Raw genomic sequence first — 12,649 nt, forward strand, 5'->3', positions numbered from 1 at the left:
TCCGCGGCCATACTCGCCCGCCAGGCGCTTCTTGCCGTCGTCCTTCTGGATCACAGCGCGCAGGCGGCCGCTGAGCACGATGTAGGTGCAGTCGGACTTGTCCCCCTGCCTGCGGGACAGAGGCTGTGGGGGTGGGCGGGGCACCTGGCTGGAAGCCCTTGACTACCAAAGTCAGCGAAACAGAAAAAGGAATCTATTCTTCTCACTACATGTTTTTGTTTTAGAAAATCGTTATTTTCTATTAAAAAACATGTATACTAACATATAAAGGGTTTATTGTGATTTTTAAATAAACGGTCAATAATGATCTTAGTTTTCATTTTTAAAACCATGAAAACTGGTAGCTCTAAGCCGGGTCTGAGTTGACTCATTGGAAAAGACCCTGATGCTGGGAGGGATTGGGGGCAGGAGGAGAAGGGGACGACAGAGGATGAGATGGCTGGATGGCATCACTGACTCGATGGACGTGAGTCTCAGTGAACTCTGGGAGCTGGTGATGGACAGGGAGGCCTGGCGTGCTGCGATTCATGGGGTCGCAAAGAGTCGGACACGACTGAGCGACTGAACTGAACTGAAGCTGGGTCTGACCCAGCGAGCGTGGACGCCTGAATTCAGCCGCTAGGACACGGGCCTGAGGCCGCCCATCTGAGCCCGCACCTGGCACACGAACAGCTTCCTGGACGCGGCCTCCACGCGGCTCCGCTGCGCCCCGTGGAGACCGTGCAGGTGAGGAGGCAGCGCGCCTGAGGGCAGTGTGCGCATGGAAGCTAGGAGGCCGCTGTGAGGCCTCTGCTTGTGCCACCCCTGAGGCAGAGCAAAGCGGCCCTCCTCTGTGCCCGCGGCCAAAAGGCGGGCCTTGCCCGGACGTGGTGCGGCCAGAAGGCGGGCCTCACCTGTATATGGCGCGGCCGGCCTCCACCTCCATCCAGTCCAGGGCGAAGTCGATCTGCCGCACGAAGGAGGACACCCGCCTCACCACGGTGTGTGCCACGCTCAGGACCACGGCCGGCTGCCTCCGCATGATGCTGCAGGGCATCCTGGAGTCATTCCCTGCCCCAGCTCCCTGGCCGGTCCCGCCAGCCTCCACCCCTTCACTCCAGGCAGCAGGTGCCCCCCGTCCCCACTTATCACAATGCCCACTGAGCCAAGGGTGAGACCAGAGCACAGACTCTGGTCAGCTACCTGTTCCCCGGCCCCCTGGGTATGCCCAGTGGCCAGCGACCCTGGGAGGGCTGTTGGAGCCCCTCCACAGTAGTCATCACCACCCACAGTGTCCTGGGAGCACATGCCATGTGTAAGGGCCCAGTGCTCGCAGTGGGTCAAACCCCAGCCCCCCAGGATGTGCCAGAAGACTAGAGCAGTGGGGGTGCACGGGAGGGTGTGGCTGAGGGGTCAGTGGCAGAGACTGTGGAGGCTTGGCACCCGGAAAGCCACTGGGTCCAGCAGAAACGTCAGCTGCTGTCCCCTGATGCCACTGTGAACCAGGCTGGGGCTGTGGAGCCAAGCAGGTACCTGCTATGGTGTGGAGGCCTCTGGAGGGCAGCACCAGGGGAGTGCTCAGCTCCTGGCTGCACTGGGCCACAGAGAATGCGGGGCCTGGGGGGCTCGGGACTCCACCAAGCAATGGGCAGATGAAGTCACCAGTCTCTGAGACGACTAAGGCGGGAGCAGGGGCAGGTCAGGGAAACGTAAAGTTCTGCTTCAGGTGACATGTGGGAGCCCCTGAGGACCCCAGGGGATGTCAGGACAGCAGCTGACACAAGCCTCACCTCCAGAGGGAAGGGACTAGTGCACAGGGTCCCTTGGGACGTCAGCCAAGGCACCGCTGTGAGCGCACACACGCGGACGCTCACACGGACACACGCAGACACACAAGTACACGCACACGCATGCACATGGCACAGATACAATCACAAGCAGGCCCCGGGCCCACGTGGAGGCACGCACACGCACTGCAGACAAGCGCAGGCGGCCATGAGGGAGCCGCGCAGAGTGGTGGCCAGCAGGGCACTCACTCGTAGAAGTGCGCCTTGGAGATGGACAGGAAGCTGCAGTCCCGGTTGGCCCTGATGGTGAAGATGAGGGGCTCGCCCGTGAGCACTGCCAGCTGGCCCACCATCTCACCGGGCCGTGCCATGAACAGGAACGTGTCCTCCTCGCTGTCAATCTTCCGCTGGTACACATGCAGCAGCCCCGAGACCACGAAGAGGATGCTCGTGTCCTGACGAAACACAGACACGGGCGGAGCTGGCAGCGCCCCCGAGCCCGGGCCAGCAGTGGGCAGGCCGCCACGCTGCCTTCACCGCACGGCTCCGGCAACCGGCCCCAGGCCCAGACTCGCTGGGAATGTCGGTCACTTATCACCAGCCATAGGGCACGAGCCCGCTCTGCGCCTCCGGTCCACGGCAGCCGCCCACCCCGGAGGCACCTACACATCGAGTTGCTCCCCACAAACATGCCAGCAGCTCAGCACTGCGCAAGGCGGAGACACGAGCTCGCCCCTGAAAGCTGCTAAAGCCTGCGGTACAACACCCCCCCTCCCCCGCCCGGCACACAGCACATATTCTCAGGGCCCAGCGTTCGCAGATGTGCCTGTGAAACCAGTCTGAAGCAACCCCTGTCAGGACCCTTCCTCATGTGCTTACCCCACCCCGTGGGACCCCTCTCCCTGGTCTGAGCAGAAAAGGGTGTGTCAGAAATGGAAAAAATGCAAAGCAGCTGTGCCAGGCCCCGCAGGGCTCTAGGGGCTGGGGGCAGGTGGAGGCGGCCCCTGCTCCAGCGTGGCCTCTTGAGGGTACTGGGTGCTGTGGAAGGCCCAGGACAGGCTTTCCCACAGGGCCCGATGGCCGGGGGCCAGCCAGCAGCCCGCCTCCCTCAGGAAAAGGACAGGCCTTTCCCCTGTCTTGTCCCCAGAGAACAAGAGAAAGGACAGAGGGGAGGGGAAGAGGCCCGGGAGGGTCCCCACCAGGCTGGCTCTCCGTGCCCCCCACCCAGCCCCCCAGGGCTGCTAGGTGGTCTGCCTCCTCAGCACTGGCCCCAGTGGCCGTGCTCCAGGGAACCGCACAGAAAGCGGACCCAGGTCAGCCTGCTCGCTCAACAAGGAAGGCCCTCCTCACCACTGCTGCTCGCCCGGCAGATGAAGGACTCCTGCCCCCAGCTGGCACAGGGCTGGGGGGCGGCCTCACCACAGGAGGCCGAAGAGACAGCCTCTGCCGCCCGGCAAAGCAGGGTTCTAGGGAGCAGGAACTACACGCATTTGTGCTCACTCAGTCATGTCTGACACTTTGCAGCCCCATGGACTGTAGCCCACCAAGCTCCTCTGTCCATAGGGTTTCCCAGGCAAGAATACTGGAATGGTTGCCACTTCCTGCTCTAGGGGATCTTTCCGACCCAGGGACTGAACCCAGGTCTCTTGCATCTGCTGCATTGGCAGGCAGATTCTTTGCTACTAGCCTCAGCTGGGAAGTCCCACGTTCATTTATGAGAAACAAAATTATTTTTCATCTATATTAGGTTTGAGGACTGAGCAAACACAGTGCTCCTCCTGTACCTGACTTCCTGAGTGAGACTGGCAACAGCAACGCGGATGTGCAGATGGACACGCCCATGCTGGGCTGGACAAAGCCACCCCAGGAAGAGGGCGGGCTCACTGACCGTCAATAGGCCTGCAGACGGCTGCACAGGCCTGAGGGCAAGAGCCCGTCCGCGCTGAGTGCCAGCCCGCACTCCGTGTGGTCACTGGGTCCAGAGGGCCACGCGGAGGCTGCCTGCTCTGAGCTCCGCCCAGTGCCAGTGCTGGGGTCCAGGAGGTCTGGGGTCTGGGTGGGCCACTCTCACAGACTCCGCCTTCCCTCACCTGGTCTCCCTGCCTCAACACCACTGTGCCCCCTGGGACGTGGAGAAGCGCCACCCGGCCATCTAACAGCAAAGGGTCCTAGAAACAGAAACACAGGGTCAGGACAGGGAGCAGAGAGAGACACGCTCATGTGGAGGCTGCACATGGCCCCCAGGCGGACGCACGGCCACAGGGTGTCGCCAGCCCTCGGAGGACCACCCGTGGAGACAGGCGTGGAGGGTGCCATCGGCGACAAGCTGGTACTGTTGGCGCAGGACAGACGGACATCAGTGCGACAGCTGCAAACAGACATGCGCGCCACCACTGCGTGCAGCCACGAGATGGGCGGCCGGCTGGCTGTGAGGCGCAGGCCTGGCGGGCAAGCGTCCTGGTCGGGCGCCCTGTCCCAACCAGCTGCGCTAGGAGCCCTTCACAGCATACTCAGGAGCACACCCAGGGTCTTGTGAGGAGAGAAACCCGCCAAGTGAGCACCGAGGGTGTGGAAACGCCAGCTGTGCTCACAGCTCACGGTGACAGTAGAACAGAAACATTGAGGAAACGCACTAGTCGCCTCTGGAGAGGCGTGCGTGCGTGCAAAGCCACTGCAGCTGTGTCCGCTCTTTGCAACCCTGTGGACCACAGCCCGCCAGGCTCCTCTGCCCATGGAGTCTCCAGGAAGAGTACTGGAGTGGGCTGCCGTGCCCTCCTCCGGGGCGTTCCCGACCTGCGACTGAACCTGCGCCTCCCGTGCCCCCTGAAGCGCAGGCGGGCTCTTTACCACTAGCGCTGCCTGGGGAGAGGACACCTACGGTACCCAAATCACCAGTGCCAGCCCTGCAGAGCCAAGGTGGCAGGAGTCTAAGCCCGGGCTTTGGGGCTGCCAGCCGACACCCACAGAGGAAGATGGACGCCACTGCCTCCTGACCAAGAGCGAGACCTGCGCCCGGTGCCCCTACCACGGGGGGCGGGGGCCAGCCCAGCTGCCAGACATGAGGACGATGCAGTCTCTGGATAAAGGACGACAGGGGCTTTAGAGAAGAGGCCGGAGAGCCCACCAGCCCCCACCACTCAGCACCTTCAGGAGCAACCTGGACAGGAAAAGACTGAAGGACTGTTGTTGCCTTTGGGGGGACAGGAGCCTGCGTTGTGTTTAAGCAGCCTGCGTCTTTTCGGGAGGAATACTGAAGCGGTTGCTAAAACGGGACGCTGGGCGCTGCGCAGGACGCCGTGGGGGCAGATGGGCTGCATGAGCTCATCGGCTCTGCAGGACAGCGGGGCCCACCCTCCTCTCCTCTGCCCGTCTTGTACGGTCTCATAATACAAGTTGGTTGCTTTTTGTCTTTCAAGAGAGACTGAAGAGATAGAGCGCCACCCACAGCGCGTGGACTCACTCAGACCCTGACTCGCAGGCGGGAACCGGTGGCCCTGACTCTCAGCCGGGAACAGGAGGCTGCAGACAACACGGAGACTCGCCGCCTCTGCGCCAGCAAGGAGGGAGCCGGGAAGACTCCACTAGTCCTAATAAGGGACGCTGAAAACCCTGAAAGGTCAACAGCTCTCAGACCCACGAGAGACGTGCTCGCCTCCCCCCGTGGAGAGGTGGGGTGCAGTAACGAACCCCACAGAGGGAAACCTCCACGGGCCCCAAGTGTGGAGGCTCAAGGAACAAGTCTGAGAGATGAAAACTCCAGGGACAGGTCACAGGCCCTCAGCCTTGTGAGGTTCTCCTCCAGGCGCTCTACCAGGTTCCGCAGAAACAGCAGAGAAAAATCGCCTCGGGCCTCCAGGAGGGGAGAGGAAAGGAACCTCTGTGAACTGGTCAACAAGGCCTGCCCTCAGGGGAAACTAGTTGACCAGAGCCCCACATGCTAGAGTCCATCTGAGCCTAACTGCCAGTGGTGGGGGCAGAGAACGCCAGCTCCAGCCTCTCCCACCGTCCTGTCTCCTTGAGAGGTCAGGGGTGAGACCAGGGAAGGTCACAGTCCAGAAGCACAGACACACTAAAGACGGAGACCTCTCGGCCCACACGCCTCACCACCTCATCACCAAAGAACTGGTGCAGCATGTCTTCCATCAAGAAAAAATTACATGGCATACTAAAAGGCAAAAAAAAAAAAATAATGTGAAGAGACAGAACAAGCACCAGGGTCAGACATGGCAAGGATGTTGGAATTATCCGACTGGAATTTAAAATAATTATGGTTAATATGCTAAGACTCTTGAGAGTCCCTTGGACTGCAAGGAGATCCAACCAGTCCATTCTGAAGGAGATCAGCCCTGGGTGTTCTTTGGAGGGAATGATGCTAAAGCTGAAACTCCAGTACTTTGGCTACCTCAAGCAAAGAGTTGACGCCATGGAAAAGACCCTGATGCTGGGAGGGATTGGGGGCAAGAGGAGAAGGGGACGACAGAGGATGAGATGGCTGGATGGCATCACTGACTCGATGGACGTGAGTCTGAGTGAACTCTGGGAGCTGGTGATGGACAGGGAGGCCTGGCATGCTGCAATTCATGGGGTTGCAAAGAGTTGGACACGACTGAGCGACTGAACTGAACTGAACTGAATATGCTAAGGCTCTAAAGGGAAAGGAGACAGCATGTAAAAACAGATGGGCACTGTAAACGCAGAGATGAAAACTCTAAGGAAGAACAAAAGGAAATGCTGGAGGCCAAAACCACTTAATAGAAACAAAGAGCGCTTCTGATGAGCTTATCAGCAGCCTTGACACAGCTGAGGGAAGAAGCTGAGCTCGAAGATACATCAACAGAAAGCTCCAAACAGAAAAGGAAACAGGAAAACGACTGATAAAAACGAGAGCAGAAGTGCGAGGCCAGGGAGCAACTATAAAGGTACAACGTGCATAATGGGAATCCAGAAGGAAAAGAAAGGGACAGAAGCAATGCCTGAAGCAATAATGAATGAGGTTAGTGTCAGGCCAGGGCACAGATCCAGGAAGCTCAGAGGACACCGACCAGGATAAATGTCAAAAAACGACACTGGGCATCCCATACGCAAACTACAGAAAACCAAAGATGAAGACAGCCCTGGAGGAAGCCAGAGGTAGCACTTGATTTGCAGAGGAACAAAGATAAGACTTACTTCAGACTTCTCGGAAACCATGCAGGCAGGAGGAGAGCAGCAGAGTGTTTGAGAGAAAAACCCATCAACGTAGAAGTCTATGCCCTGTGAAGCTATTCTTCAGAAGTGAAGGAAAAACAGGTGCTCTCAGAGGAACAGAGACTGAGGGAACATGCCACCTGTAGACCTAGATATGTTGGAAGAAGCTCCTTAGAGAGAAGCTAATGCTGTAGGTCAGAGCCTTAGATCTACATAATACAGAAGGGAGAACGCTGGGAGAGGAAAAGTGAAGATAAAATAAAAACTTGAATTGTTCTTAATCTCACAGGGAAGTTTGTTTAAAATAACACTAGCAACAATGCTTTAGATTATGTGGCTTATATGAGCGTGAAATGAAGGCCATCAGTGATACGTACAGGGATGGGAGGGAGAGCGGGACTATTTTGTTATTATAGGCACTCACACTACCCACAAAGCAGACAGTGTTTAAAAGGGAAACTCTCTTTCTGGCTGCACACTGAATACCTCTGACACCACATCCTCCTCCAGCTCCTCAGGCGCCACGTGTCCCAGACTCAGTTCTGACACTAACTACCTGGCTTTGTCACCAGACCCACAGGTCAAGGGCTCAGTCCCGCAAGACTGCCCCTTCTTCAGACACCAACTGCAAGAAGAGGGTCCTCAGGCTGCCCACGCTTCTGTCCAACCTGGCAACACATCAGGAGTTCCCACAACTGTAATTGGCCAGAATGGCTCACATAACTCAGGAAAACACTGATGTTTACTAGTTCATTATACAGTTGACCCTTGAACAACATGGCTTTGAAAGCATAGGTCCACTTAAATGTGGATTTTTCTCAATAAATACATATAATACTACATGATCTGTGGTTGGTTGAATACTGTGGACACAGAGAAAGTGAAAGTCGCTTTTCTGGCATTCCCATTATGCATGTTGTACCTTTAATAGTTGCCCCATGGCCCTTACATGTTCTTATATGCAACTCCATTGCATGTTCTCAGCTAAGATCCCACATGCCTCACAGTCAAAAAACCAAAACATAAAACAAGAAATATTGTAACAAATTCAATACTTTAAAAAATGGTCCACATACAAAAAAAAAACAACTTTAAGAAAAACTAAATATTTCAAATCCTAAAAAATGATGCTGTCAAAGTGGGGCACTCAATATGCCAGCAAATTTGGAAAACTCAGCAGTGGCCACAGGACTGGAAAAGGTCAGTTTTCATTCCAATCCCAAAGAAAGGCAAGGCCAAAGAATGCTCAAACTACCGCACAATTGCACTCATCTCACACGCTAGTAAAGTAATGCTCAAAATTTTCCAAGCCAGGCTTCAGCAATATGTGAACCGTGAACTTCCAGATGTTCAAGCTGGTTTTAGAAAAGGCAGAGGAACCAGAGGTCAAATTGCCAACATCTGCTGGATCATCGAAAATGCAAGAGAGTTCCAGAAAAACATCTATTTCTGCTTTATTGACTATGGCAAAGCCTTTGACACAAAGCCAAAGCTTTTGTGTGGGTCACAACAAATTGTGGAACATTCTTAAAGAGATGGGAATACCAGACCACTTGACCTGCCTCTTAAGAAATCTGTATACAGGTCAGGAAGCAACAGTTAGAACTGGACATGGAACAACAGACTGGTTCCAAATAGGAAAAGGGGTACATCAAGGCTGTGTATTGTCACCCTGCTTATTTAATTTATATGCAGAGTACATCATGAGAAATGCTGGGCTGGAGGAAGCACAAGCTGGAATCAAGACTGCTGGGAGAAATATCAATAACCTCAGATATGCAGATGACACCACCCTTATGGCAGAAAGTGAAGAAGAACTAAAGAGCCTCTTGTTGAAAGTGAAAGAGGAGAGTGAAAAAGTTGGCTTAAAACTCAACATTCAGAAAACTAAGATCATGGCATCTGGTCCCATCACTTCATGGCAAATTGATGGGGAAACAGTAGCAGACTTTATTTTTTGAGGCTCTAAAATCACTGCAGATGGTGATTGCAGCCATGAAATTAAAAGACACTTGCTCCTTGGAAGAAAAGCTATGACCAACCTGGACAGCATATTAAAAAGCAAAGACACTACTTTGTCAACAAAGGTCCGTCTAGTCAAAGCTATAGTTTTTCCAGTAGTCATGTATGGATGTGAGAGTTTGACTATAAAGAAAGCTGAGCACCAAAGAACTGATGTCTTTGAACTGTGGTGTTGGAGAAGATTCTTGAGAGTCCCTTGGACTGCAAGGAGATCCAACCAGTCCACGCTAATGGAAATCAGTCCTGAGTGTTCATTGGAAGGACTGATGTTGAAGCTGAAACTCCAATACTTTGGCCACCTGATGCAAAGAGCTGACTCACTGGAAAAGGCCCTAATGCTGGGAAAGACTGAGGGCAGGAGGAGAAGGGGATGACAGAGGATGGGATGGTTGGATGGCATCTCTGACTCAATGGACATGAGTTTGAGTGAACTCCAGGTGTTGGAGATGGACAGGGAGGCCTGTCGTGTTGCAGTCGATGGGGCTACAAAGAGTCGGACACGACTGAGCGACTGAACTGGACTGAAATGGATGGGGGACAGTTATCTGGTGGACCAGTGGCTAAGACTCTGCTCCCAGTGCAGGGGGCTCGGCTCCATCCCCTGGTAAGGGGACTAGATCCCACAGGCCGCAACCACAGACGCCAAGAGCCACAACAAAGATCGATGGCCTTGCCACAACCAAGACCTGACACAGCCAAACACGTAAATAGATTCAAAACAGAAAAAGCAGATGGGCAGGGAAAGCCCATCATACCAACACTGGTCAAAGGAAAGCAGGAGGAGCCACAGGAACTTCAGACAGGAACATTCAGACTTCAGAAAGGAATATTCTGGGGGATAAAGAAGGGTATGATATGCATATAATGATAAAGGAGTCAATTCTCCAAGAAGACATAATAATCCAATGTTGTTGTTGTTGTTCAGTCACTCAGTCATGTCCAACTCTTTCTGACCCCATGGACTGCAGCACGCCAGGCTTCCCTGTCCTTCACTCTCTCCCAGATTTTGCTCAAACTCATGTCCATTGAGTCAGTGATGCCATCCAACCATCCCATCCTCTGTTGTCCCCTTCTCCTCCTGCCTTCAGTCTTTCTCAGCATAAGGGTCTTTTCTAATGAGTCAGCTCTTCACATCAGGTGGCCCAAGTATTGGAGCTTCAGCTTCAGCATCAGTCCTTCCAATGAATATTCAGGACTTATTTCCTTTAGGATTGGCTGGTTTGATCTCCTTGCAGTCCACGGGACTCTCAAGTCTCCTCTAACACCACAGTTCAAAAGCATCAATCCTTCAGCACTCAGTCTTCTTTATGGTCCACCTCTCACATCCATACATGACCACTGGAAAAACCATAGCTTTGACTACGTGGACGTCTGTTGACAAAGTAATGTCTCTGCTTTTTAATATGCTGTCTAGGTTTGTCATAGGTTTTCTTCCAAGGAGCAGGCATCTTATAATTTCATGGCAGCAGTCACCATCTGCAGTGATTTTGGAGCCCAAGAAAACAAAGTCTGCCGCTCTCTCCATTGTGTAACAATCCAACACATAATGCACGAATGCTTAATCACAGACCATCAAAGCACACGAGACGAAAGCTGACAGAACTGTGAGGAAAAGCAGCTGGATCCACTACACAGCTGGGAACGCCAACACCCTTCTCTCAGAGACAGACAGACCCAGCAGACAGAGAGTCTGTAAGAGTGTAGTTGAACTCAGTAATATAAGCTTCCGCCTTAGGAAACTAAAGAAAGAAAAGCAAATTAAATCCAAAGTAAGTAGGAAAAAAGAAATAATAAAAATGAGAGCAGAAATCAATGAAACTGCAAACAGGAAATCAATAGAGAAAGATCAGCAAAACTGAAAGCTAGTTCTTTGAAAAGATCAATAAAACTGATAAGCCTCAAACTTGTAGTGACTAGGCCTCTGCACTTGCAATGCAGGCAGTGTGGGTTTGACCCCTGGCTGGGGAACTAAGATCCCACATGCCAAGTGGTGCGACCAAAAAAAATGGACAAACCTCTGTCTCAGCTAAGCAAGAAAAAAAGAGATTGGTAACAAATTATTAACATCATAACCAAAAGAGGTGCCATCACCACAGATGCCATGGAAATTAAAAGGATAGTCAAGGAATACTATAGCAGCTCTATGCCCACAAAGTTGACCACCTAGATTAAATCAGCCAATTCTCTGAAAGACACAATCTGCCAAAATTCACACAAGAAGAGAGAGACCACCTGAATAGGCCTGTATTTATTAGGGAATTAAGTCAACAATTAATAACCCTCAAAACCAGAAAGCACCAGGCCCAGAAGGACCACTGGCAGCTTCTACCAAACATTCAAGGGAGAAAGTGTACCAGTTCTCTGCAAACTCTGTCAGAAAACAGCAGCAGAAGGGATACCACTTAACTTACTCTATGAGGCCAGCATTTTCCTCACACAAACACCAAAGACATTCCAAGAAAAGAAAACCACAGATCAATATATCTCGTGAACACAGATTCAAAAAATCCTCAGCAAAGCATTTAGCACATTGAATCTAACGACATACCGAAAGGATTATACACAACAAGCAAGCAGGATTTATCCCAGGTGCACAAGGCCGGTCCAACGTCCACACCAACAGGCTAAAGGAGGAGAGTCGCACGATCCGACCAATAAACGCAGGAGAAGCATCTGACAGAACGGTGGCAGCAGGCGTGAAGAACGCCCCGCCGGTGCAGGAGACGAGAGACACTCGGGTGCAACCTCTGCATCGGGAAGAGCCCCTGGAGGAGAGCACGGCAACCCACTTCAGCATTCTTGCCTGGAGAACCCCCCGGACAGAGGAGCCTGGCAGGTTACAGTCCATAGGGTCGCACACGGCCAGACACGACTGAAGCGACTGAGCAAGCACACACGCAATGCGCATTCATGACAAGTAAACTATAACGGAGGAGAATTTCCTCAACCTGATAAAGAATATCTACCAAAAAAACTACAGCTAACATCATACTCACTGGTGAGAAAAGCAAAGCCTTCCCACTAAAATCAGGTATAAGGCAAGGATGTCCTCTCTCATCTTTCCTTTTCAACATTATACAACATTTCTTGTAACACAAGAAAAGGAAATAAAAGGCATAAGGACTAGTAAGGAAGACATAAAACTGTTTTTGCTCATGGATAACGTGATTGTCTACAGGAAAAAATTTTAAGAAGAATCAACAACAACAAAAAATTCTTATAACTAATAAGCAATTTTAGCAAGGTTATAGGATGCAAAGTTAACACACAAAAGTCAATTGTTTCCCTAAATACTAGCAATGGATAAGTGGGATTTGAGATTAAAAACACAATAACATTTATATTAGCACGCCTCAAAATGAAATAGTTAAGTATAAATCTAACAAAATATGTACAAGATCTCTATGAAGAAAACTATTTTATGTTTATGGAAAAGAAGACTCAATATTGTCATGATGTCAGCTCTTCCGACTGGACCTACGGATCAGTGCATCTCAGTCACGACCACTGCCAGTTATTCTGTTGTTGTCGTTCAGCTGCTGAGTCGTGTCCGACTCTGAGACCCCATGGACTGCAGCATGCCAGGCTTCCCTGTTCTTCACTATCTCCCAGAGCTTGCTCAAACTCATGTCCATTGAGTCCGTGATGCCATCCAACCATCTCATCCTCTGTCA

The 12,649-nt window shown here is 52.4% G+C and overlaps 1 protein-coding gene across 1 annotated transcript in view; it reads right to left on the minus strand.

The window, feature by feature from the left end:
• Nucleotides 1-12,649, minus strand: part of PNPLA7 (patatin-like phospholipase domain containing 7) — a 66,631-nt gene that overhangs the window by 16,841 nt on the left and 37,141 nt on the right. The window contains exons 16-19 of the mRNA XM_010837557.1: nucleotides 3,857-3,934; nucleotides 2,016-2,221; nucleotides 894-1,025; nucleotides 6-109 (exon numbers count right to left, since the gene is read on the minus strand). Coding sequence (XP_010835859.1) covers nucleotides 6-109; nucleotides 894-1,025; nucleotides 2,016-2,221; nucleotides 3,857-3,934 — 520 coding nt within the window. The remainder of the gene's footprint in view (nucleotides 1-5; nucleotides 110-893; nucleotides 1,026-2,015; nucleotides 2,222-3,856; nucleotides 3,935-12,649) is intronic.

Source organism: Bison bison, unplaced genomic scaffold, assembly GCF_000754665.1.
Source record: "Bison bison bison isolate TAMUID 2011002044 unplaced genomic scaffold, Bison_UMD1.0 scf7180017845859, whole genome shotgun sequence".
NCBI lineage: Eukaryota > Metazoa > Chordata > Mammalia > Artiodactyla > Bovidae > Bison > Bison bison.